The sequence below is a fragment of the Thunnus maccoyii genome, chromosome 9 (genome assembly GCF_910596095.1).
Source record: "Thunnus maccoyii chromosome 9, fThuMac1.1, whole genome shotgun sequence".
Taxonomy (NCBI): domain Eukaryota; kingdom Metazoa; phylum Chordata; class Actinopteri; order Scombriformes; family Scombridae; genus Thunnus; species Thunnus maccoyii.
This window is the reverse complement of record NC_056541.1, coordinates 2052908-2079714: the sequence shown is the minus strand read 5'-3', so window position 1 is coordinate 2079714 and position 26807 is coordinate 2052908. Positions and strand designations below refer to the sequence as shown.

The 26807-nt window shown below is 37.9% G+C and overlaps 1 protein-coding gene across 1 annotated transcript in view; it reads right to left on the bottom strand.

Moving 5' to 3' along the window:
• LOC121903765 (protein mono-ADP-ribosyltransferase PARP14-like) overlaps positions 1 to 21567 on the bottom strand; it is a 32567-nt gene extending 11000 nt beyond the window's left edge. Inside the window, exons 1-18 of the mRNA XM_042421136.1 lie at positions 21068 to 21567; positions 19610 to 19692; positions 18132 to 18159; positions 17709 to 17783; positions 16652 to 16825; positions 15628 to 15753; positions 14881 to 14982; positions 13699 to 14282; positions 13521 to 13548; positions 12056 to 12229; positions 11025 to 11150; positions 9924 to 10025; positions 7681 to 9325; positions 6348 to 6509; positions 5612 to 5691; positions 4720 to 4917; positions 3062 to 3211; positions 1175 to 1237 (exon numbers count right to left, since the gene is read on the bottom strand). Coding sequence (XP_042277070.1) covers positions 1175 to 1237; positions 3062 to 3211; positions 4720 to 4917; positions 5612 to 5691; positions 6348 to 6509; positions 7681 to 9325; positions 9924 to 10025; positions 11025 to 11150; positions 12056 to 12229; positions 13521 to 13548; positions 13699 to 14282; positions 14881 to 14982; positions 15628 to 15753; positions 16652 to 16825; positions 17709 to 17783; positions 18132 to 18159; positions 19610 to 19692; positions 21068 to 21254 — 4087 coding nt within the window. The 5' untranslated portion in view covers positions 21255 to 21567. The remainder of the gene's footprint in view (positions 1 to 1174; positions 1238 to 3061; positions 3212 to 4719; positions 4918 to 5611; positions 5692 to 6347; positions 6510 to 7680; positions 9326 to 9923; positions 10026 to 11024; positions 11151 to 12055; positions 12230 to 13520; positions 13549 to 13698; positions 14283 to 14880; positions 14983 to 15627; positions 15754 to 16651; positions 16826 to 17708; positions 17784 to 18131; positions 18160 to 19609; positions 19693 to 21067) is intronic.
• Between the last annotated feature and the right edge of the window lie 5240 nt (positions 21568 to 26807).

The window sequence follows — 26807 nt, the reverse complement described above, 5'->3', positions numbered from 1 at the left end:
AAAAAGCTATCAGAGGGATACTTAAAGTCACACTGAAATAAAATCTTTAAAGAGCAGTATCATTTGGACAGAGCAGCGTATTGTTGCCACCATGGCAAAAGAACCATAATTGCTCAGTTTGTTGTTATAAAGAGAAAACTTTTTTTGTTTTAACGAGATCCTTTTCATGCTGTATCATCATATTTTTCATGTTATTTTCTTGTTATAACTAGACACCATTTGTTTTGGTATCTGTTTTTTTTATATGAACCACAGAGCCTTTCCTTCTTCTTAAAGTTCTTAAAGGGGTAAGAAATCAATAGTTTTTACAAGAAACTTTTCTTACACCAACATGTGACTTTATCTTATGCACAAAACTTTCTCGTGCTACAAGACATTTTGCTAGCACTTTATTTTACAGGTCTTTTAATTTAGTGTAATTTGAAGATATTTAATGCTTCATTTTCAGGACATTTTACAGAAAGGGTTGTGCAGTTTTGTACAAGTGATAAAAATGAGGGGTAAGGTTAAGTTGGTTGAGTTGTAGTTTCATATGTAGTTTTTTTCAATATTTTTCCAACAATTTCCTAAAAGTAGCTGCTGTGTAACTGGTCATTTCTTTGAAAGGGTTATGTAATTTAGTAGTATATGTGAAATGTGCTCATTTCCCATATACTCATCGCTCATTGTTTTTAAGACATAATCTAATATGCCAATACTAATACAAACTAAGAATTTTCTGTGAGTTAAAGAATTGTTAAGAGTCTTAATTTATTAAGAATTTTTGCAAATTAACAACGAGGAACCCAAATAAAATGAGTGGCCAGCTAAACCAACTTACTTCTTTCTAATCTTTCTAATCATTTGTACCAAATTGCACCACCCTTTCTGTAAACGTCCCAGAAATTAACTGTTAAATTCCTGCAAACTACATCAAAAAGTTCTAGGAAAGTTTCTTGTAAAAACAGAATAATTTGATATGACATATCATATAACATGAAAAATATCGTTAAAGTTATCGATATAACAAGAAACTGAGCAAAAAAATATAAACTGTAATGGTGGCAGCAATACGCTGCAGTAACTGGGACACTCCCAGTTTAGACTGGGCTGAATTGTGTGAATGCGAAACAGAGTGAAGCTGAAAAACTAGCAAACAGTGTGTGAATAAACAGATAAACTTCCAGGTATGTACCGATCTGTGAGCACTCCAGCTCAACCTGTAATCCAGCGCTGTCTAAGATCGCCTTGGACACTCCTAAACAAAATAAAAAGAGAGAAACAGATTCATGAAATGATGCTGCTGTAAGTCAGAAGGGAAATTTCAAATGAAAATTACTCGTCACTGAGTTAAATATGAAGAAAAGAAAAAAGAAACACAAAGATATTGCATTATTATATTATATTATATTATTATTATTGGAATATATAATGAAAGATGCTTTTGAGTTTTATCGACACTGAAATGTAAGGTGTTCCTCAGTAGATGGGTAGATGAATGAGAAAAGCTCAAGGTAGCGTGAATGTGGACGTGATGTGGAGTTTGATGGATCTCTACTGTAAGTTTCAAGTGTCCACAAGTACATTTTCACAGATATTACAGGACAATGGCTGCCTGGAAAGAAACGATTGTATTATTTGGAAAAAAATGTCATCAGTAATGTAAAGTTACAAGTCTAAAACAATAGGATGGAATTAAATTCACAAGGTGTAAACTACTTCCCTGTGTGACAGAACGTTACTCAACAGTATGTTGTGTTGAGTAATGTTTGAAAAAACAACAACAATCAAGTATTGTTTTTTATTCAATATGTTTTTAGTGGTCAAAGCAGATGGCGTCCACCAAGAGCCGGGTTCTGCTTGAGGTTTCTACCCATTAAAGGGGAGTTTTTCCTTGCTGCTGTCACCAAGTGCTGCTCATGGGGAAATTGTTAGGTCTCTCTAAATCTAAGAGTACAGTCTAGACCTGCTCTATGTGAAAAGTGCCCTGAGATGACTTTTGTTGCGGTTTGGCGCTATATAAATAAAAATTGATTGATTGATTGATATGCGCCATATCATATCCAGACCATTTTAGGCTCACTTCCAGATTAGCCAGTAGCAATTGCGTCTTTACCATTAGTGCTCAACCATATTTGGGCCATGTTCACCATTTCTGGTATTTAATGGTTAATTCTTAAAATATTTTACTGAATTTGGTACAAATTATAAGATCAATGGAACTCACAGATCACTAGTCTTCTATTTATTGTGGGCAAAAATGAACGAGTTTCAGCTAAAAGCCATCATCATTTATCTGAAAGGTGTTTGCCCACAATAAATAGAAGACTAGTGATCTGTGAGTGCCGGTATTCTGTTTGTTTTAATCCTTGCCACAACCGTTCACCTGATACAGTGTTCAAGATTTGGAGCTGTGCGCTGCTACTTTTCACTTAGTTGGTACAGTAAGTGCCTCTCGTTATATGTGGTTTCATATGTAATTGTTGCAAAACTTCCTTATAAATTAGATTCTTGAAAATGTGATTTTTTTTTCAATAATTTCCTAAAAGTAGCTGGTGTATTACTGTTAATTCTTAGGCCATTTCTTTGAAAGGGTTATGTAATGCAGTAGTGGGAAATGCAGTCATTATAAAGTTTTAAGAAAGAGTCTAATATGCTTATATATCGTTTGACACACAGGCTACACAGTGAAAATTAAGTATTTTCTGTGAGTGGGTAAACCAGCTTAACACTCTTCACTTAACACTTTTTTACACTTCTTCCTATAATTTGGACAAAATTGTACCACCCTTTCCATAAAAATGTCCTAAAAGTTAACTGTTAAATACCTCCAATAGAGGAAAGAAGAAAAAACAAAATGCTGAAATATTGGATCATTTGAACATTTATTGAAATGAAAGCATGTGAGAAGTTTAGAGGGAAAAATCACTATTTGGTGGAGCTGTTAACAACTCACAGACATGTGAAATGTGACCCCGACTACACACTGCTTTTTGTAAGACGTCAAAAGACAAAAAGGTTGGAAACCACTGGTTTCGTCTTTAACAATGTGTTGTATTTTAAAAGCTTGTTATATAGTCACCTGATTTGAGGGTAAAGTCCGTATTGGAGGAGTTGATGATGACATCACTGGTCTCCTTGGTGATGTCTCCGGACGAAACCTCGAGAGTGAGCTGACCCATCTGCATCCGGTACACACCGAGGGAGGGTGATGATACCTGACCGAAGGATGCTGACACACACACACACAGCTCATGTTAGTGTTGAAAACTGAACTTAAGAAGTTTTGAGGACAGAGAGTAAAAAGCAAAATCTCAAACTGTATTACATGAAGTATCTGTAGGTTTTCAGCAAAACACCATGTGAATTCACTGGTTAGCTCATTCTGCAGGTTCAAGGGTAAACAAGAGTAATCAATTATCCTTTGTAGTGTTTGCTTGGACTGAAAGATTTTTGATTTTTTTGCTCTCAATGGCACACAGTATGAGATGGGTGATCTAAAAGCTCAAAACATTGATTAAAGTCACCATTCTGTCTATAAAAACTCATAGTTTAAAGTCACCATTGTGTAATGTGTTAGAATTGGCCACCTGATCCGAACATCCAAACATATCACCCCCCCCCCCCCCCCCCCACACACACACACATACACACATGCCACCCCACCACCATTGTCACTCACTGAATATAGTGTAAAGCTTACTGTTTACAGTGAATCTGTGCTATTGTGTTGTCAAGACATTATAATGCTACGGAGACATTAGAGACAGTGGTACATTGCAAACAAGCCGCACAGATCAGAAAGCAGTTGAACCATGGAGGTAAGTTACAACATAATTCTGAGTAACAACTAAATAGTTACACACATGCCCCTAGGGTAGGTATAAATCATAAAATGTCACAGAACTAACTAATGGTAAAACTGCAGTTTTTCTGCCACACAGCATCATTTTTTTCTTTAATTGCTGCCATTTTTCCACACAGTAATCCAGTAGAGACCTAATTTATTTAGATGATATTTCAGTATCGATCCAGCTACAATGTGCTATGATGCCAAACAGCTCATGCCAGCTTAAAAATAGCTGGTAAGTCGGATCAGCTGATATGACCAGCTGATGTCTGCCCATCTGCAGCAGCAGCCAGATGCTCCGACAACATTGGTGCAACTTTCCAAATAGGTGTTATATGGATAAGCTGACCACATATTGGGAGTCTACATGGTTACTTTCCTGCCTGAAAAAATATTAAAACTTCATAAAGTGACATATCTATAGTCCTACAGAATTTTTTTAATAGCTTTCAGCCTGGCTCCGCCATTACTACCGGTGCTACTACTTCTTCCTCTCATGTTTGACTGAGGGCAGACTGGACATTACAGTGACTCACTGTTACCCCTGAGTTACAAAGTGGTATTACGAGACAATACAGGCTGAAGCTAGATACAATACATATAAGTCTTTGACATAACATCTAAAATTATTTCTTCACATTCTGTTGATAATTTTCTTTAATTTTGTAATGTTTTAAACTAAAATTCTGGCCAAATCTTTCACATTATACCCTTAAACTCACAGTTCTGTCCCTAAAATCTTCGATCAAAGATTAAGGTCTCTGTTATGTCTCTTACTTCGTCTCTTCACATTCTCAAACCTCCATTTACAGTTTGTTTTGTGTTATCTTTTGTTCAGAAAATTCCACATAATGATAAAGGTTTAAATAAAGGTGATGGAGCCTTTTTACCTGAGGACTGTTGTGATTTTCTCAGTGATTGCCAAACTGGTGGCTCGTTAAAATCCTGTGCTTCATGTTGAATGTTCCTCGGACCAGTCTCACCTCTGAACTCTCTGGTGAAACACTGACAAACAATATATTGCCAAAATATGTCAATACAGGTGATTTTTCCAACAATACAGATATTGTGTACAAAAAACACTTTTGCTGTTCAAAATGTAGAAAACTTTGGTCAAAGATTGTGGTGTTGTGGTGATTCAAGTGACATCACTGGAGGCAATTTATCAACCAAAACAGGGAGCTAAAACAAGCTAAAAAGCTCTGTAGAGCTGTGGAATTGTTAAGAATTGTATGTGTGTGACCAATTTACATCAAACAGTCCTTTGACTCACGGTTATCAAAACTTTTGTTATTTTTCACAAAACAACTATCAGTAGAAAATCTAGCAAATCTACCATTACATTTCTAGTCTGGTAGTGTGTGTCATTTTTGCCAAATTTGTATTAATATAAATTTCTATAATTCTGTTGCTCCTCACCTACTAGTGGGAAAAATGACATTTGTTGTTAGATACAGCCCTAAAAGAAACAGTTTAATCATCTGTCAATTATATTTTTAAGTTAATTAATAGAAATAAAAAAAATGTATGACATGGATTTTGAGCAGATTTTGAGTGAGAATGTAGAGATGGATGGTAAAACAACCACAGCAAAGTCTGCATCCTCTTGGACGTGTTATGGTACCAGCTTTGGTGGATCAGCTGAACTGTACAACTGAAGATGGCTTGTTTACTGAGCTCTAACAGATGAGCTGCACACATTCATACACTGTGACAGACAGTTTATACAAACCTTTAGCATTCAGATGATGCTTTAAAAGGCAACACAGAGTCAGTCAGTACTCACAGTCTGGTCCTGAATGTTTCCCTTCCTGAGAACAGTCTTCCGTTCCTGAGCTTTAGTCTGCTCAATCCTCATCAGCCTACAGCCAATCAAAGAACAGGACTGATGTCATCACAGCAAACATTATCATCAGTAATGCATGCAAAGTTCATTTTTTAATGCTACTCAAAAAGATAAAAATCTCATAAAAAGTAGTACAGACTCCCCAGGCTACAATTTTTGTAATGCTTTTGCATTATTTTATATATTTATTTGGATCCCCATCAGCCACTTCCAAGGCAGCAACTACTCTTCCTAGGGTCCACACAAGTCAACATTACATCATAATACAAAACATTAGTGATAAAATCCAAGGCAAAGGGGAACAAAACAAACAAACAAAACAAAAAAACTAATGAACCACCAACAATAACTATATATTGTAGTATATATGTACTACTTATATTCTATTAAAGGGACATAAATAGTCAGTAAAAGCATTTGATGCAGCTCAAAAATGGTAGTTGTACAACTGAATACAGCATATACAGTGACTAAGAATAACATGAAATTCCTCCTTAATGATCATAAAGTATCATGTATTCTGTAACAAAATATGATCTATTAGTAGACAACTCTGTTACCAGGATTTAAGTTGGACCTGGTCTTGAATACCCTTCCGAAGAGAGAAAAATATCCAAGGAGAAACAAAAGAAAACTAAGAGGAAGAAGAAGGGGGAAGAGGAAGAGTCTTACCTTTCATACCCTCTAAGCTTAGCATGTCCCCTGGGGCTCTGACCTCCCCTGTTACCCAGTAGGCCTCCCCTGTATCCAACTCCTTCTCCTCCTTCTCCTCTCTCACCAAACAGACGGTCTACTCGTAGTAAACTACGAGTCTGTTTGATTTCCATGTTGTCTCTGAACACGTGTAGAAATAAAAGTGTAAAAAGGAGACATTGAGGTTTTAGCAGTGGTTAGTATTGGTGTTATTTGTTGACTACAATAGTGGGTTGCTACAGTAGGTTTGAGCTCTACTGTCATCTAAACCCAGCCAGCATTGTGAGTAACTATCTTACTAGCTAGTGTGGAACTAGGAATGGCATGTTAGTTGTTTTTTCTGTTGGTCCAATACATACACACAACACACAGAGTAAATTATTCCTATTGGATGGAGTGGTGGCTACCTAACAGACTTGTTAACTAACAAGATACAACATGTAAATCAGACAGTGTTGGAATCGTTGGGGGTAGAGGTGTGCTGGTATACCTTTTTATGATATACAGAGGTAAAAATGGATGGTATCAATACTGCCAACCATTCCATTACTGTTGTACTTATTGTTGTTTTCAGAAGACAGAGCAGCTCTCCTGCCTTTATCAGCAGTTTTATTTTGTTTACCCAAAAAGAAGCAGCTTTCTACTGGTCAGAAAGACACAGAATAACCACAGCAGAGAACCGGGCTCTGATGTGGAGAAGGTGTGTAGAGCAGCAGTCAGCACTAGTGGCCTGAGCCAAGAAAATTCTTTGCCTTTTAAAAATTAATTTAACTGTTTAACACCCAGCAGATAAAACTTACAACAAAGGTCTTGCACTCAATCAATCAAGAAAGATTCACAAAACAACAACAATCTACTTTAAGTTTGTTTGTTTTTTATTGATGTTATTTCTTATGAGTCCAACAAAGCTGAAATATATTGATCATATTCAGAGAGTAAAATAAATGATGTAATTTAATCATATTTCAGGATTAATAGTAGGATTTGAGAAAACTTAAATGATTATTGTGATAATACCGTTTGTATCGTAATATTTTGACCCACAATAATTGCAGCTTGAAAATTTGATACTGCAACATCCTTTGTTGGGCTAGCAGTTTCCTCCTGCTGTCATTCTTTGTGCTAAGCTAGGCAAACATGCCCTGGACTTGTGTCTGAACTGGACACACAGAGAAGAATCTAATATCCATCTTTTCATCTGCGTCAACAACTAACACTGCTCCCTTAAATATTCACCCATCTCTAAATTCTTGCAGTAAATTCTAATCAACAGTAAAAGTTCATTACAATAAGAAATGCTTCTTTAATTTACCTCAAACTCCTTCTGCCTCTTCTGCCTGCCTGCTGTGGTATTGTCATTGTAGGTTCAAGGTCAATGAACTCTTTGTTCACAGCTGTGGCCAGGACACTCACGGTATCATAGTTCTCTTCTTCCTCTTCCTCTTGATTCTCTGAACGCAGCACCACCATACAGCTGAACTCCGTCATTAATGTAGACAGGAACAGGCTTCCTTGAGACTGGAAATATTTCTTAGCTCCAGGCTTGTCCACGATGAAGTTGTCAGTGAAGAGAGCACTGGTCAGTTCCTTAAAGCAGGATTTGGCTTTCTGGACGTGAAGACGAGCCCCAGCAATGATAATTCGTGGCCTCTCTGAATCATAATGGAATGTTACATCATTATCTTTGGCAATATTGGAGCAATCTTGTGATTTTTTCTTTTCCATAAAAAGAACAACAGCAAAGGACTCGACACGAAAGGTTTCTTGAACTTGTGAGTAGTTCACGATGAATTCTTTCAGACTGCGGCTGACTTCTTTCACTGGATTCCGGAAGCCTGCCACTGTTACTTTATCTCTTCTCTCTGGGTGGAGCTGAATGTCCACTGTTCTTTTCTTTGAGGAGTTGTAGATGTCTAACAACTTTTGGTTCAGGTCCACCCAGTTGTGGAGTTTCAGAACTCCGTGGTCTTCCACATCTAGAGTGTCAAAAGACAAAGCCATCTTTATCTTACTCTCTGCGTCATCAAGGGCACGGTCAGAACTCCCCAACAGGAAAACCCCTTTGCTCTCAACGCTGTAGATGGCACTGATGCCTTGGGATGTGAACATATCCTGGGACATGTCCATGGGATCAACTGTCCTGAGAAAGTCTAGAAGACGTGGGGGGATATCGAGCTGCTTTTTACTCATACGCACATTCCTCTCTAAGATCCATGATTTTGTCTTGAAAACTTCTGCAGGGAGTCCTGAAATGGTTAACTTGTGGGTGTCATCAGTGTAAGAGAGGCTCATCTCAGGGGAAATGTCCAGTGCTGCTTTCTGCAACCCGTCCTGCTTCAGGATGTAGAACACTGCAGGGGACAAATTCATTACCTCAGAAACAGAATTTGTGCGCTGTTCAATCTGATTCATGGCTTTAAGAACGATGCTCTCCACAGGAGCCCTGATTTGTTTTATATTGTCAGCCTGGCCAGCCACAGTCAAAGTCCCCCTGGATGTATCCAGCACCAAGGCAGCATCTTCCCTGACAACTGAGCGTACTTCTTTCTCCACAGCTTTCCACGCAGGTGTGTTCGCTGGACATTCAAAGGCTGTGTAGTGAGCCATTTGCTGACGGAAGGCTTTTTGGGCAGTACTCATCCAGTTATCCACGTGTTCGGCAGTCAGATCTTTCTGCCTCAAAAAACTTGGGAGAGGGCTGAGTTTCACCTCAGGGTTATCCAAGTCCACACTGCAGAAGTACGGACGCATCTGTTCATTGATGCTTTTTATAAGATTCTTCATTAGGAGGAATTTCCAGACAGCGTGGTGAACACACTCTGTGAAGGGCTCGGGCATTTTCCATGTTGGTCGTTCTTTGCCGTACAAGGCGGTGCCCAGGGACTCATAGTAAGGATACACCTTCACAGGGATGGATCGCATCACATAGTCTTCTTTTATGCAAATGCTTTCAACAACTGCAGCAATACAGGGAATAGAGAAAAAAAAAACTCAGGTAAGTGGTTGTAGCTACAAGGTATTTAAATAATATTGATTTTGTTTTAAGTTTAAGATTCATCCAGGTCATAGGATGTACTAAAAGGCCAAAACTATGTGGACATCCTTGCCCTAATGTTTGTCAACTTAATATCTGGGGATTTTTTTCCTGGTTTGGTTCCAATGAAAGAAAACCTTAATTCTACAAAATCTGATATTTCAGACAAAAGTGTTCTTCCAACTTTGTGTCAACAGTTTGTCATGTTGAAAGAGGAAAGAAATAAATACAATGTCCTCGTACACAAAGCCAGCTCCATAAAGAATTGCTTTTCCCAGTTTGGTGTGGAAGAAGTTGACTGGCCTGCACAATGGAATGTTTGGGTGTCCACATACTTTTGGCAAAATAGTATATGTCTTGTTGTTTGGTCTTAAAGACATCTCGGAGCTTGCCAGCATCTTCAAGTCCAAATAAGTCCAGTTTCATTAGACTTATTACTTCTAAATATTTAAAAGTTAAAATACACTTTAACAAATAACAGTGAGTCATCAGTATATCAGTAGTAAAGCTAAATATAAAACCTTTAGGATCATTGAACGTGACAATGGCAGCCTGTTCATCTGGGATCATGGTGATATGATCCGGCAATCTCCAATTCTTCTCAAAATACAGCTCCAACAAGTCTGGAAAGGAATTAGAAATAAAGAATTTTTAACCACAATAGCAAAAATGCTGCAAGTAGAAAACCTGTAACTGTTTCCAAAACCTGGATTACTGAAAATAAAGGCTGCACTGAGGGAATAATGTGACAAATTTATCAATTCAATCAATCAATTTTTATTTATATAGCGCCATATCACAACAAAAGTCATCTCAAGGCACTTTTCACATAGAGCAGGTCAAGACCGTACTCTTTAATTTACAGAGACCAAACGATTCCCCCATGAGCAGCACTTGGCGACAGCGGTAAGGAAAAACCCCCCTTTAACGGGTAGAAACCTCAAGCAGAACCCGGCTCTTGGTGGGCGGCCATCTGCTTTGACTGGTTGGGTTGAGAGCCACAATAACCACAATAGCAAAAATGCTGCAAGTAGAAAACTTGTAACTCTTTCCAAAACCTGGATACCTGAAACCAAAGGCTGCACTGAGGGAATAATGTGACAAATTTATGAAGCAACACAATGTGATTGATTATCTTATCAGGTACCTGGTCGCTCCATGATGTTCTCATACACAAATATATGTTCTGTATTGCATTTTATTGTTTTTGTTGCCTTAGAAAAAATTGGCATGAATACCCCATTTCTGGTCAACTGCCATCTGTTTGTTTGTGTGAAATATAAATCTGTTATGGTTGAATAGGTTAAAGTTGTGGAATTAAAACAGTATGGGAATTTTATTCCTGGTAGGTTTATTAGATGTACTTTACTAACCCTGCTGTGGGGACAGTATAGAAGTAACATATTGATTGGGATTTACATGAGCGTTGTGTTTATTTTGTTACCTACAGTAGATTTGTAAAAATAAATGTAAATTATTAAAGTGAATACTTAAACTTTCATCAGGAGGCCAAATATATTTTCTGGAGGGCCAGATTTGGTCCAGTGGCCACTATTTGTCTTCCACTGCTCCACATCCAAGGCTAGTTTTTGGTGAAACACTGATTTTAACAGTTTGTGTACCTTTAACCACAGTCGGCGGAAGACTCTCCACTCGGACACTCTTTGCTGCCTCCAGCGGCCGAGCGGTCAGTTCGTGTTTCTCCAGCTTCTGGCTGTTCTGACTCACAGTGAGGAACTTCTCCACATCTGCAAAAAACTCCAGATTACTCATTTAAGACTGGAACAGGCTCAACGGGTGAAAGGTTAAAAGAGTTTTACTGCAAAATGACAGACACACATGTTAAATTAACAATCTCAAAGATCTCTGTTTTGTTCTCTTTAGCGGCACCTATGGTGATAAGTGGTAAATGCAGGTGTGTTTTGGAACCTCACTTCACAGAGACCCAAACAGTGTCGTCAGTTGGCAGTTGGCACCTGGTGCTGCCTCACACACAAGTGAGTTGAAGAGTGAGTCTGTTGTGTTAGCTCTGTCTACCCTCTCTGGCAGACCAATCATTGCTGGCTGATGGAAATTACATTGAATATTTCGATGGATTTGGCTGTTTCTAATTCTGTGGTTTTTCTTCCCAGATGAAGGTGGATGTGATGGACCGACAGATCGTTATTGCCATCCAAAAAAACAAACATTTTCAAACACAGCTGTAACATTTAGTGCTATTTCAACCCCAAGATACTAAAAGTTATTAAAATGTTTGTATCCACTTCAACAGGAATGCAGTTCTATGCTTTGAAAGTGATTTCTAATGGTGGTAGCGAACAGACGTGGTGATAATGGACAACCCTGGCGTGTTCCTCTACTGAGAGAAGAATACTGGGAGTATTTGACAGGAAATAGTCTATAAATGGTTCATAAATGTATCAAATCCAGTCCAGAGTATCCAGTCTGGATTAACTGTTGTTTTAAGTTTTTCAAAATTGTACAAAAAGTCACTTTGTAAATAAAGTTCATTATGTTTCGAAGTTTGGAGAGTGGTTGACAATAAAGGACAAAACTATAAAGATTTTACAGCCACATTTCAAATCTACAGGAGAGGGTGTTAAAGACTCAAAAGAAACCTGATGAAAACCTGGTCTTGGTGACTGTTTCCTACCTGCAGGGCTGCTGAAGGTGACCACGGCTTGGTTGGTCTCCCAGATGATCTCCAGACTGTAGCTGCTCTCGTCCAACCCTGAGATGTTCTCCACCAGCATCGACAGCAGATCTCTGGACATTTTGTCTGAGACGTTGTTCAACACCACCGCAACGCTCTGAACGGACTCTGAACCTGAGAGGAGAAAAATAAAAACCTGCATCATCTGCCTTCTCTACCATTATTTTCATTAAAGGAATTCATCTGCATTTGTTTGAACATTAAAAAAGGAAAATTTGGATGAACAAGTCAATGCAAAATTACCAAGAAAAATTGGGTCAGAGTCAAGCAGAAACCTCTGGGGCTAAATAATGAAGCCAATGCAAAGTGCAAAAAACTGCAGTTCCTCGAATGGCCACTTGAGGCTGGCTCCAAAAGCAAGTCAATCCCCATAGATCCCCATTTTAAACTGCCCAATTTTTCTGCAGAAATTAGTTCTATAGCCAGTTTCCCCTTTTAAAACAACTGTACAGGGGTGAATTTTTTATAACTCACACATTTAAATTTGATTAAGCTATAAAGTTTTGCATAATTCATTCGGCCCGCCTCAGCTTCACCTCTTTGCCCATTTTGGATTAGCTGGGATTGAGGCAGAGTCAGGAACTGCCAAGATGGTGACAGATGGAGCCGCCCACTTTGAGCTTCAAAACTGCCTCAAAACCAATGGATGGCTACGTCCATATTTCTTACAGTCTATGGTAACAGTATATTTCACAGGTTATTTCCTAAGACTTTCCCACAAAGAACAATATAATCCATATAATTTGTTATCTATTATGGAGAAAATTCTTAAACAGTTGTTCGAGTTTAGTTGTGTTGAGTTTTAAAGCAGTTGTTGATTTACTTGAAAAAACTTCTCTACTTAAACCCAAGTAAATATGTATTTATTAATTTATTATCAAAGAACTCCATGGCACATTTTTGCATTTTCAGTTCACTTGCTGTACACTGACTTAAGGACTTGTAGGTTACACTGTGTAATTAGTTGATTGGGAGTGGACCAATCGAGCTGTGCCTTATATATAATGGTGCCAAATTATTAATAATATTAAATTTATATCCATAGCACTGTTCATGCAAAGATGCAGCCCAAAGTTATATACACAACAGGATTAAAAACAAAATTCAGCCAAAACAAAAATAATTAATAAATAAAATTTGACACTTGAACAATGCAATAAATTCAATTGAATGAAATACATGAAGTTCTTTCCAGAAATTTGCAAGAAACTGAGCTTGACACAGTACATGGTTACAGATTACTTTATAACTTTATTCATGTTTTAATCCCTTTTGAAGAGCTTGTCAACCATATTCAATGATAGCAGGATCGCACACATCAGTATTTGATGAGAGTAAATCAATATAACGTTGTTAAAAAAGGACACTGTGACCATAAAAACCAGAGCAGCAGACAGATTTTTACCTGAGACATCATCACTGTTTGTCGGGCTCTGAGGAGGAAAAACAAAAACAAAGTTTTATTCACACAGAATAAAACGATGGCAGAGAAAAAAAGTCTAAACGTGTTTTACATGCAGACTGTAAACTACCTCTACTGGAAGAAAAAGGATGTAGAACATTGCAGGGGACAAATTCATTACCTCAGAAACACCATTTGTGCACTGTTCAATCTGATTCATGGCTTTGAGAACGATGCTCTCCACAGGAGCCCTGATTTGTTTTATATTGTCAGCCTGGCCAGCCACAGTCAAAATCTCCCTGGATGCATCCAGCACCAGGATGGCATCTTCCCTGACAAAGGAGCGTACATCATTCTCTGCAGTTTCCCACGCAGGTGCGTTCATTGGACATTCGAAGGCCGTGTACTGAGCCATTTGCTGACGGAAGGCTTTTTGGGCAGTACTCATCCAGTTATCCACGTGTTCGGCAGTCAGATCTTTCTGCCTCAAAAAACTCGGGAGAGGGCTGAGTTTCACCTCAGGGTTATCCAAGTCCACACTGCAGAAGTACGGACGCATCTGTTCATTGATGCTTTTTATAAGATTCTTCATTAGGAGGAATTTCCAGACAGCGTGGTGAACACACTCTGTGAAGGGCTCGGGCATTTTCCATGTTGGTCGTTCTTTGCCGTACAAGGCGGTGCCCAGGGACTCATAGTAAGGATACACCTTCACAGGGATGGATCGCATCACATAGTCTTCTTTTATGCAAATGCTTTCAACAACTGCAGCAATACAGGGAATAGAGAAAAAAAAAAACTCAGGTAAGTGGTTGTAGCTACAAGGTATTTAAATAATATTGATTTTGTTTTAAGTTTAAGATTCATCCAGGTCATAGGATGTACTAAAAGGCCAAAACTATGTGGACATCCTTGCCCTAATGTTTGTCAACTTAATATCTGGGGATTTTTTCCTGGTTTGGTTCCAATGAAAGAAAACCTTAATTCTACAAAATCTGATATTTCAGACAGAAGTGTTCTTCCAACTTTGTGTCAACAGTTTGTCATGTTGAAACAGGAAAGAAATAAATACAATGTCCCCGTACACAAAGCAAGCTCCATAAAGAATTGCTTTTCCCAGTTTGGTGTGGAAGAAGTTGACTGGCCTGCACAATGGAATGTTTGGGTGTCCACATACTTTTGGCCAAATAGTATATGTCTCTTTGTTTGGTCTTAAAGACGTCTCGGAGCTTGCCAGCATCTTCAAGTCCAAATAAGTCCAGTTTCATTAGACTTATTACTTCTAAACATTTATAAGTTAGAATACACTTTAACAAATAACAGTGAGTCATCAGTATATCAGTAGTAAAGCTAAATATAAAACCTTTAGGATCATTGAACGTGACAATGGCAGCCTGTTCATCCGGGATCATGATGATATGATCCGGCAAACTCCAATTCTTCTCAAAATACAGCTCCAACAAGTCTGGAAAGGAATTAAAAATAAAGAATTTTTAACCACAATAGCAAAAATGCTGCAAGTAGAAAACTTGTAACTCTTTCCAAAACCTGGATTACTGAAACCAAAGGCGGCACTGAGGGAATAATGTGACAAATTTATGAGGCAACACAATGTGATTGATCATCTTATCAGGTACCTGGTCGCTCCATGATGTTCTCATACACAAATATATGTTCTGTATTGCATTTTATTGTTTTTGTTGCCTTAGAAAAAATTGGCATGAATACCCCATTTCTGGTCAACTGCCATCTGTTTGTTTTTGTATGGTTCAATAGGTTAAAGTTGTGGAATTAAAACAGTATGGGAATTTTACTCCTGGTAGGTTTATTAGATGTACTTTACTAACCCTGCTGTGGGGACAGTATAGAAGTAACATATTGATTGGGATTTACATGAGCCTTGTGTTTATTTTGTTACCTACAGGAGATTTGTAAAAATAAATGTAAAAGTTTTGATGCAAATTATTAAAGTGAAAACTTAAGCTTTCATCAGGGGGCCAAATATATTTTCTGGAGGGCCAGATTTGGTCCAGTGGCCACTATTTGTCTTCCACTGCTCCACATCCAAGGCTAGTTTTTGGTGAAACACTGATTTTAACAGTTTGTGTACCTTTAACCACAGTCGGCGGAAGACTCTCCACTCGGACACTCTTTGCTGCCTCCAGCGGCCGAGCAGTCAGTTCGTGTTTCTCCAGCTTCTGGCTGTTCTGACTCACAGTGAGGAACTTCTCCACATCTGCAAAAAACTCCAGATTACTCATTTAAGACTAGAACAGGCTCAACAGGTGAAAGGTTAAAAGAGTTTTACTGCAAAATGACAGACACACATGTTAAATTAACAATCTCAAAGATCTCTGTTTTGTTCTCTTTGGCGGCACCTATGGTGATAAGTGGTAAATGCAGGTGTGTTTTGGAACCTCACTTCACAGAGACCCAAACAGTGTCGTCAGTTGGCACCTGGTGCTGCCTCACACACAAGTGAGTTGAAGAGTGAGTCTGTTGTGTTAGCTCTGTCTACCCTCTCTGGCAGACCAATCATTGCTGGCTGATGGAAATTACATTGAATATTTCGATGGATTTGGCTGTTTCTAATTCTGTGGTTTTTCTTCCCAGATGAAGGTGGATGTGATGGACCGACAGATCGATATTGTCATCCAAAAATACAAACATTTTCAAACACAGCTGTAACATTTAGTGCTATTTCAACCCCAAGATACTAAAAGTTATTAAAATGTTTGTATCCACTTCAACAGGAATGCAGTTCTATGCTTTGAAAGTGATTTCTAATGGTGGTAGCGAACAGACGTGGTGATAATGGACAACCCTGGCATGTTCCTCTACTGAGAGAAGAATACTGGGAGTATTTGACAGGAAATAGTCTATAAATGGTTCATAAATGTATCAAATCCAGTCCAGAGTATCCAGTCTGGATTAACTGTTGTTTTAAGTTTTTCAAAATTGTACAAAAAGTCACTTTGTAAATAAAGTTCATTATATTTCGAAGTTTTGAGAGTTGTTGACAATAAAGGACAAAACTATAAAGATTTTACAGCCACATTTCAAGTCTACAGGAGAGGGTGTTAAAGACTCAAAAGAAACCTGATGAAAACCTGGTCTTGGTGACTGTTTCCTACCTGCAGGGCTGCTGAAGGTGACCACGGCTTGGTTGGTCTCCCAGATGATCTCCAGACTGTAGCTGCTCTCGTCCAACCCTGAGATGTTCTCCACCAGCATCGACAGCAGATCTCTGGACATTTTGTCTGAGACGTTGTCCAACACCACCGCAACGCTCTGAACGGACTCTGAACCTGAGAGGAGAAAAATAAAAACCTGCATCATCTGCCTTCTCTACCATCATATTTAAAAACTTGTTAACAGTATATTTACCTGGTTATTTCCTAATAATTTCCTCCAAAGAACAATACAATCTACATAATTTGATATTAATAATGGCGAAAGTTCTGAGAAAGTTATTTGAGTTTAGTTGTGTTGAGTTTAAAAGCAGTTGTTGATTTACTTGAAAAAACTTCTCTACTTAAAACCAAGTAAATATGTATATATTTTGAATTTATTACAATTTATTGAAACTCAATTGCACATTTTCACATTTTCAGCTGACCTGCAGTACACTGACTAAAGGACTTGTAGGTTACACTGACTAATTAGTTAATTGGAAGTGGACCAATTGAGCTCTGCCTTACATATAATTGTGCCAAATTATTAATAATATTAACTTTATATCTATAGAATTGCAGCCCACAGTTTTATACAAAACAGGATTAAAAACAAAATTAAGCCAAAACAAAAATGAATACATAATAAATTAATTAAAATTAATAAATAAAATTTGATATTTGAACAAGACAATAAAACATTAAATAAAATACATGAAGTTCTTTCAAGAAATTTATAGGAAACTGAGCTTGACACTGTTCATGGTTACAGATTACTTTATAACTTCCACTGAGCAAACTGCATCTGCTGATGAAGGCCATGAGATGTGGCTGAAAGCTCCACAAAAACCAAGAACATGGATCATGTGATAAGAATTTTTTGGTTAAATTCCTCAGAAATTAGCAGGACTTTACCAACACATAAAATAATAACTGAATTTTAAAAATATGACATTTTCAGTGTAAACTTCCTGTAGTTTTACTGTGTATTTTTTATATAAACACAGTCTGTTTTTACCCTCTTTGTTCTCGGCAGAAGCTCCATTTCCAGGTTCAACTTCTGACTTCTGAGTCTTTGAATCTGTCGATGAATCTAAGAGTCGAGAGAATCAGGTTTGTCCAGTTTTCATTGTTTATCTGCACACATGAACATGATGAAACACAAGAACGTCCACAGCAGAAATAAAACATCAACGTGCTCATAAAATATCTCATTTCAAACCAAAGTCAATAGAAAACATTTTATTTCATTGTTTAAAACCTATTTTTTCTGCTGTAATATGGGAAAAATGTTAAGTTTCTCCTTTTAATCCCTTTCAAAGAGCTTGTCAACCATATTAAATGAAAGCAGGATTACACATATCAATATTTGATGAGAGTAAATTAATATGACATTAAAAAAGGAAACTGTGACCATAAAACCAAAGCAGCAGAGTTTTACCTGAGACGTCGTCACTGTTCTTCGGACTCTGAGGAGGAAAAACAAAAACAAAGTTTTAATCGCACAGAATGAAACGATGGCAGAGAAAAAAGTCTAAAAATCTATTTTACATGCAGACTGTAAACTATTCAAGATGTAAAGAGTTTAGCTCGGATGTCTCAGTGTGAATTCAAACAAAGCAGCAACTTCTGCCGCAGTTTCACCTTCAGTACTTACAGACATGAAGAAGAGAAAAGTGTCAGAGAAGTAATTTCACAGTCAGCATACAACACATTATAAAGAAGAAGATGAAATAAAAACATTTCAAAAAGTTAAAGAATACATATACAACAATATCTCATCATTGAATGGTGTCTTCACCATTCAATGATCAAGGTATATGATCAAGCTTCAGGCAAATCCCAAAATATGTCTAATATTATTTTCATGATTGATTCATCTGCAGATTATTTTTTGATTGTTTCATTGTTTTGTCCACAAAATGTCATGAAAACCCAAAAATATTCAGTTTACAATGATGTAAAAGAAAGAAAAGCAGCAAATCTTCACATTGGAGAAGCTGGAACCAGAAAGTTTCTGGAATGTTTGTTTTAAAAATGACTTCATGATGATGAATCGATTATCAAAACATTTATAATGAACCCGATGAAGAACTTGAGGGAATTAAACCCTCAACCCTTCATCTGTAATGGGCTAAAAGAGCCAAAACACAGGAATGGTCCTTTAAATTTTACACATTTTGCCATCCACTCATTTGAATTTATTCAACATAAAAAAGCAAAATCTGTTGCTGAAGGTTTTACACCCTTGAGAATTAAATCACATTTGCACAAATAAAATGTGCAAAGAAACAAAAGGAACATCAGGTAGTTTCTGTGTTCAGCAAAGTGTTTGATATCTGAACTCATAAATTATCTGATATATAAAGAGTCAACCTGCACATGACATCTTTACTGCTGCTCACTACATTAATGTTTAACTTCAGGCTCCTGCAGTTAGTTTCAGTGGTGAATATTCTGTTTCCTGACTGTTGGTGCTGTTTCAACAGAGTTTTAAGATGATACTTTTCCTGTGACATCCTGCATGTTATCACCTGGATGTTTTTATGGTCTCGTAAACCTCAGAATGAAATATTATCGTCATCATTAGTTAATCATTAATCTGTGCAGCAGGCTGCTGTGCCAGTCAGTCAGGTTATGACTGTAGCACAGAGGAGCAACACCCTGTCAGCCTGTAGCCTCCAAAACACACAAACAGCAACAGCAGAAGAAGAACAGAGTGCTAAAGTCCAACTTCCTGCTGCCTTCACAGTCAGAATGAACAGGAGGAATGATTACAGTGAGGAAAACCTCTTTCACTGTTACTATGGACACCTGACTGATGTTTTAACGTGTCCTTTAATCTGACTCCAACATGTTGAAAGTTAAAATGATACACAAACTTCTTCAAACCTTCCTGTTAATCTAAACTCTACTTACTGATGCAGAAACCAGCCGTAACTTGATAGTTTTATTCTCCAGGATGATTTCATGGTTTTCCTTTGCGAGGACTCGTTGTCTCACTGAAATCACATTAAACAGTTGTGTCAGAACAAATATCCCAACAGATGTTGAACCCTTACCAGGGTTGTGTGAATAGTTATCTATGCATGCGTTGGGATTTGATGACCTGGAAATGAGAACCGTTTGGCCTTTTCAGCCCTGTACTACCCAAGCCTGTAGTCATGTAGTAGATTGTCAGCAGTATTGTAATATCTGAAGGTGATTTTGGTCACTATTTCCGCTAAAAAGAAAAAGCAACTAACAGTAAGCTCTGTTTTATATATTGGGCCTTCAAAGTGCTCTGTGAAACTGTGCCTGGGATGGCTTGCGTCAATGAAATGAGAAAATTAAAAGGTCTTAACCTGGAGAGTAATATATGTCAGTATGAAGATTCTACTTTGAAATACTGACCTTTGAACCTTGACCTCGGTGCATGTTTGAAGGCTTATAATTTAGCAACAAAAGGGGCTTCAGACATGGGACCAACTGTTATAGAGAGCTCCTGACCTCAGCTATCATGTGAATATAGTCAACAACAGGGGACGCTGTCAGATATGGGGAAAAAAATTCAATTCAATTCATTTCAATTTCAATTTTTATAAAAACGCCAAATCAAAACAAAAGTTATCTCAGGGCACTTTTCACATAGAGCAGGTCTGAACCGTACTCTTTAATTTACAAAGACCCAACATTCCTCCATGAGAAGCACTTGGTGACAGCAGAAAGGAAAAAATTTCACCCATTTTTACAATTAGATATTTAATATCTGATTAGACAAATGTGTTAACCATCCCCTTAAACTCCTCAGTGTACACTCAATTCAGTATTTACAGCTTCAAATTCTAGGAAAAAAACTAATATTTTTTGCAGCTTGATACAAATCAGCACAACAGTTGCAGTTCTTCCAGTGTGCAAAGTAGGGTTGTAAAATAGGGTCATAAAAAGATATATCTACTGAATATATCAAGTGTGTGTGTGTGTGTGTGTGTGTGTGTGAATGGGGTGGGGGTACTCAATGAACCAGCTGCACACAAAAATTCAGTAATTAAAAGTAAACAGCATATATATTAGTAAATAAAAGTTTTGTAGCGTAACACAAAGTGGACTTTCTTCGTCTCCATAGTAACGGTCGATGAGGCTCAGAATAGAAGGAGAAACAATTAAAACTGATGGCCTTAACATTAACTTATCATATTGTATAAATACTTCCGGGCTGAATTGTATATTTGTTTATGCTTTTATCAAATAAGTTGAACACAGTTTCGGACGGACCAAACTCGGTGTCACTTTCTTTTTTTGGACTATTTGAATCTTTACGACTTTATAAAGTATTAAAATGAGATTTCAGTGAGAAACTGGCAGCTTCTAAAGCTGCAGGTTTCCGCAGAGACTCACCCTCCTCTGATCTGAAGTAAACTGCGGCTGTCGGAGCTCCGTCATCCAGCTCCACCCGGCAGTCTCCTCCGTTTGACTTCTTCTTGCTCCCGAAGTAAAGCTGCAGTTTGTTCTTCAGGGTTCTGGTCTGAGCCGGAGTCCAGTCGCCCTCCACGGTCACCGGAGGACACAGATACTCCTCCATCATTCCGCCGTCCGGTCCAAATACCGACCGACTGAAAGCAGCGGAGAGTCTGACTGCAGGAGGCCGCTTTCACTTTCATTTCACCAAAACCTGAAACTACAAGTTCAAGGAAACTGAAGCACGATGATAATATTCACTGTCAACAAGTGTTACACCGCATCTGGTGACCCTTCAGATTCTGTGACCTGCAGTGGTGGAAGAAGTACTCAGACCCTTTAGTAAAAGTATCAGTACTACAATGTAAAAATACTGAATTACAGGTAAAATCCTGCATTAATCCTACTTACAGTAGGTAAAAATATACAAGTATTACCAGCTACATTTACTTAAAGTACTAGAGTAAGCTAAAAGTACAAATTTTACAGAAAATTGGGCTGTGACTGATATATTAAATAAATTTAACAAAGTACACTATTAATGCTGGCGATTCAGTGTATAAGCAGCATTTTAATATATCACTCACAGACCGATTTTCTGCAAAATTAGTACTCTTTTACTTTACTGCTTTAAGTAAATTTTGGTAGTAATACTTCTATACATTTATGGGATTTTAAACACAGGATTTTTACTTGTAATTAAGTATTTTTACATCCAGTGAATAGCAGTCAATAAATACTGTTTCAACTACCTGACTGTGTGACTGATAAAAATACAACAACTCTTGACGTTTAACACCAAACCGAAAATATCAAATCTTACCCTTTTATTACAATTATATACATTATACATATTTTACTCAACTGAGATTTTTGACCTGATGACAGATATGACAAACATACTGTATCTGCTCTGTGTTTTAGTCAAGTATGCTTTAAAATGATCAGAACAAAAATCCGCTTTAAAACATTTGTGCTAAAAGGATTTCAACAGTTTTCTTGCCTAAAACAATAAAAGTAAAAAGAACAAGTTGTAGGGTCCACCATGTCTACAGTTCAGACTTATATGGTTGAAAACACTGATGGAAATATCTATTAATAATTTAAAGAAATGTAAAACTCTCAGTTAAAAGTATACATGCAAAAAATACAATAAAGTAAGAAAAAAGTAGAAAAAAAGTCTGTAAATTCTGTTTCTTGCACAATTTTACTTACAAGTGCTTTTTCTTTGTGGTTTAAAAGTGAATTACTTAGAGATCAATACATAACAATTAGAAATGAATTTCAACATTAAAGTTCACCCAGTTTAAAAAAGAAAAAATCTGACAAATATTATAATAGTACATCATATGAATATGTTGAAAGGGCCTCTTAAATATTTTCTAAAATATATCTGGTAAATTATGTTTTGGAAATGTTTAAACTGAATATGCATGTGATTTCTGTGGTTCAAACAATTTAATTAATGTTTTCATTGTAATCTACCTAAACAAAGCTATTTTTATATCCTTTGATAAAGATATTTTATAAACTGGAAAATTCCATATGAGACGAACCAAAATATCTCTAAGACTAAAAAGATAATTGATTCAATTTACTTTTTTGTCAAACACAATTTCTAGTGTATTAGTGCTTTACAATAAGCGAGGTGGCAATCTGGATCTATTGCTTTTGAAATGTGAAGCATTCTGGATACATAAATTAAACACACTCTCCATATGGACAGTATGAAGAGTTTGACTTTTGGAAATTATACTGGAATTTGAGTTTTGGTTCGTTCTTTTGGCTGGATTGATGTATATTAACTTAAGATGGTGCCATTATAATGAGTAAAGCAAACACAGGTGGCAATGCAGGTGACACAGAAGATGGCTTGATTACCAAATGATGTGATTGTCCTATAAGATGCCTTGTGTGATGTTTGGAAATGTATAAACAGTAGTTTTCAACTCAACCTGTTTGGTCCTTCATGAAGGCATAAGTCAAAACTTTGGTTCAGCACAATGCTGTTTAAATAAAGAAGAAATTGATTAAACAAACAAGTCTGTGTTCAGTCCTCCTCCTTCAACAACTCAATCTACTTTTTGCCCACTTGGGCAGCACAATCACATATTTCCAGACTTTGAAACAGGCAGTGATGCAAAGTAACTAAGTACATTTACTCAAGTACTGTACTTAAGTACAATTTTGAGGTACTTTTGAGGAACAAGCTTTTAAAATACAACACATTGTTAAAGATGAAACCAGTGGTTTCCAACCTTTTTGGCTTTTGACGTCTTACAAAAAGCAGTGTGTAGTCGGGGTCACATTTCACATGTCTATGAGTTGTTAACAGCTCCACCAAATAGTGATTTTTCCCTCTAAACTTCTCACATGCTTTCATTTCAATAAATGTTCAAATGATCCAATATTTCAGCAAAAATCAAAGATTAGAGAAAAAGTCCAAAAACTAAACTGGAGTCTACAAAACTCATCGCCTCTTTGTAGACAGACCTCTACCTATTTATACACCCATAACACAGACACAGCATACCATGTAACATGTAGGGAGGAACTTCAAAGGCAATTATTGCTTTGCACTTTTCATTTATTGTCTATTTTTTACAACCTAACTTTGTGGAAAGGAGAAGGGGAACAACAGGTTATGGAGAGTCCCTTTGAATCACTTTGCATGTGTCAGTAGCTCAGCTTTATCTCTCGGGAACACTCCCAACAAATAATTTTTAAAACATTTGTATGAAACAAATATTCGTATAAAACCCACTATTTGTGCTTTGCCGAATAATGTATTTGTATTCGGGCACATCCCTAATATATATATATATATATATATATATATATATATATATATATATATATATATTGGGGGTGTCGGGGGTTCAAATCCCGACCTCCTGTGCCAAAGTCAAAACCCGACCAGGGCGGGGTAACACATATCCAGTGTGGACCCTTAGGCAAGGTCCTTGATGCTGCTGGCCTACATCAGTACGAGTGAAACCGTAAATTCGAGAGTCATACCGGCTTGAACGACACCCGGGTCAACAAGGTCCACGTCAGGTGTTGGGGAACCAGGACACCATGATGAGAAATGGGCTACTGGAACAAGACATAGATGGAGTAGGGCAGAGAATAGGGATCTGTTGGAATGCTACTATACAAGTAACCCCGATGAGAGGGGCTACATGCAGAGGTTGTGGGATATATGGATGCTTCGAAACCCAACATCTAAGCTGACAAAGAAACAACTACTAGCTCAGTGTTCCAACATCCACAAACAACAACTGCTATCACAACTAGAGATTGATGAGATACAATGAACATGCTATGGCAAGGGAGAGCCAGGACGACAGGTCAGAGGAGAGACATCATCATCCTCCCCACACTCCAACATTGGGTACCAAGCCCCAACAAGCCCTTACAACCTTAACACAAGGGCGACTGACCTAAGAATGACTATCATGACTAAGCTGGACACCCGGCACCCCCGTAGCTGATTACCAAGGCTAAGTGACAAAGTACCCTCTGAAAGTCTGCTAGAGGATATGAATGCAGCACTATGTGCTATCCCTACTAGGACCATAACTGAGACCAATCAGCTGATATATGCCACAGCAACAGTGATCCTAGAGATGCTTGGCTACAAGATGAACACCATAAGCCAAAAAGAGCATTACCCTCCATGGAGAAGGAGGCTGGAGGCCAAGATCAAGGCAACACAGAGAGAAGTTAGTCAACTCTCAGAGCTACAGAGGTGCAGGGACGAAAGGGATACCTAGGAAGTACAACAAACTGTCTATACCTGAGGCACTGGAGACTGCCAAGGCTACCCACCTAAAGAGATACACAGGAGAAGCAGAAGCCAGGAGAATAAATAGGATATTCTCCACCGAACCATCCAAAGTGTACTCTCAGTGGCAAGGTAATAACATGAGAACAGATCCACCCAGGGCTGAGACTGTACAATACTGGAAGAGCATATGGGAGAAGGAGGCATCACATAACACCAATGCCCAGTGGCTAGTGGATCTAAGAGCAGACCACAGCAATCTCCCAGAACAAGATCCAGTAACCATTACAATGGCAGACATCCAAGAATGAGTGTCAGGTATGAAGAGCTGGACAGTGCCGGGCCCGGACATGATCCACACCTACTGGCTAAAGAAACTAACTACACTCCATGAATGCCTGGCAGCACAAATGAACCAACTGCTGATGGATAGGACCCACCCATCAGGACTTGACCCAAGGGCAGACAGTCCTGATCATGAAGGACCCCCAGAAGGGTACGATCCCATCCAACTACTTGCCAATAACCTGCCTTTGTACAACATGGAAGCTCCTGTCAGGCATCATAGCGGCTAAGATGAATAGGCACATGGCCCAATACATGAGTAGGGTCCTAGATGTTATGTCACCCAAACAACAGTGATAATGGATAATTGGGGTAATAATGATATGTTTACCTTGGGTGAAATTTACCTAAATATCAAAGACCAATTTTCCCAAGTACATTTAGTGGTGTCAGAAGTATTTCTTTGGCCTCATCAGACTTCACTTTAAAGTTGCTTCAGAGACACAGATTGTGTCTTTTATTTCTACAACAACAGTGATGAGTCCAATGTTATGCTTATCTTTATGTGCCCAAACTATGACAGTTAAATTAAATATTCTTCAACATCCAAATGATTTATTATTTTCTGTGATCCAGTTCAGCCACCATGCTCAGGTTTGTCAATTTGATTCATCAAATGTTCTGACCTGCTGTGAGCTTTTACCATTCCTCCATCCTATGTTAGCATATGATCAAAGTAACATAAACAATGACAATTAAAAACTGCAATTGATTAATGAAAATTAAATGACCAGTGAGGAATGAAATTTCAGAGATTCTCAGACTCAGACTCAGACAACTTTATTTATCCCGAAAGGGCAATTCAGTTTGGCAGTGTACCCAGACCAGAGTCAAAGATACAATTTCATCCACAGAAATCTACATTCAATCAGCCATCATGGAAACTGACTCGGCATCAACATTTGTTTCTGTTTGTTCCTGTGTCTTTTGTTGTTGTGCCCCTTTAGTTGATTTTCTAAACATTTGTATAATGAAAACACAGTGGAAGAGGGCAAGACTGATGCAGATAACACAAATTATGACTAATGACCAAACCCGTTCCTTCTCTCTTAACTGACACTCTTGTAGCAGCCGGTCCACTGACACCTCCACCTCTCTGAAAACCACCATCAAATGGCCACATTCAGTTTCATCACTGATCCAGCCTTGCAGTGCAATCTTTACAGTAGTTTGGTTTAGTCCAAAGAAAGTCAGGAGAACTCTGCCAGATAAATGTTGGCAGTCAAATATTGGTGTTGAGTATGAGTTTAAATACAAGACATCTGTAGCATTGTCCTTAGCACAGTTGTCAATGGTGACTGAGCCATTGTGGAAAGCCAACATATAAATGTCACTTCCATCACCCCCAACCAGGTAATCTCCACCAGTCGACACCAAGATGTCGTTGCCGTCCGAACCTCTGAGAAGGGAACTTTCATAACCAGACACCAAGATATCAGAGTAGATGGTGCCGATCACAGTCTCTACGTCCTTCAACACGTCCCCCTCAGCATCAGCATAGCGGCCCTGTCCAGTCAACAGGTTGACATAAACCCCTTTACCCTTCTC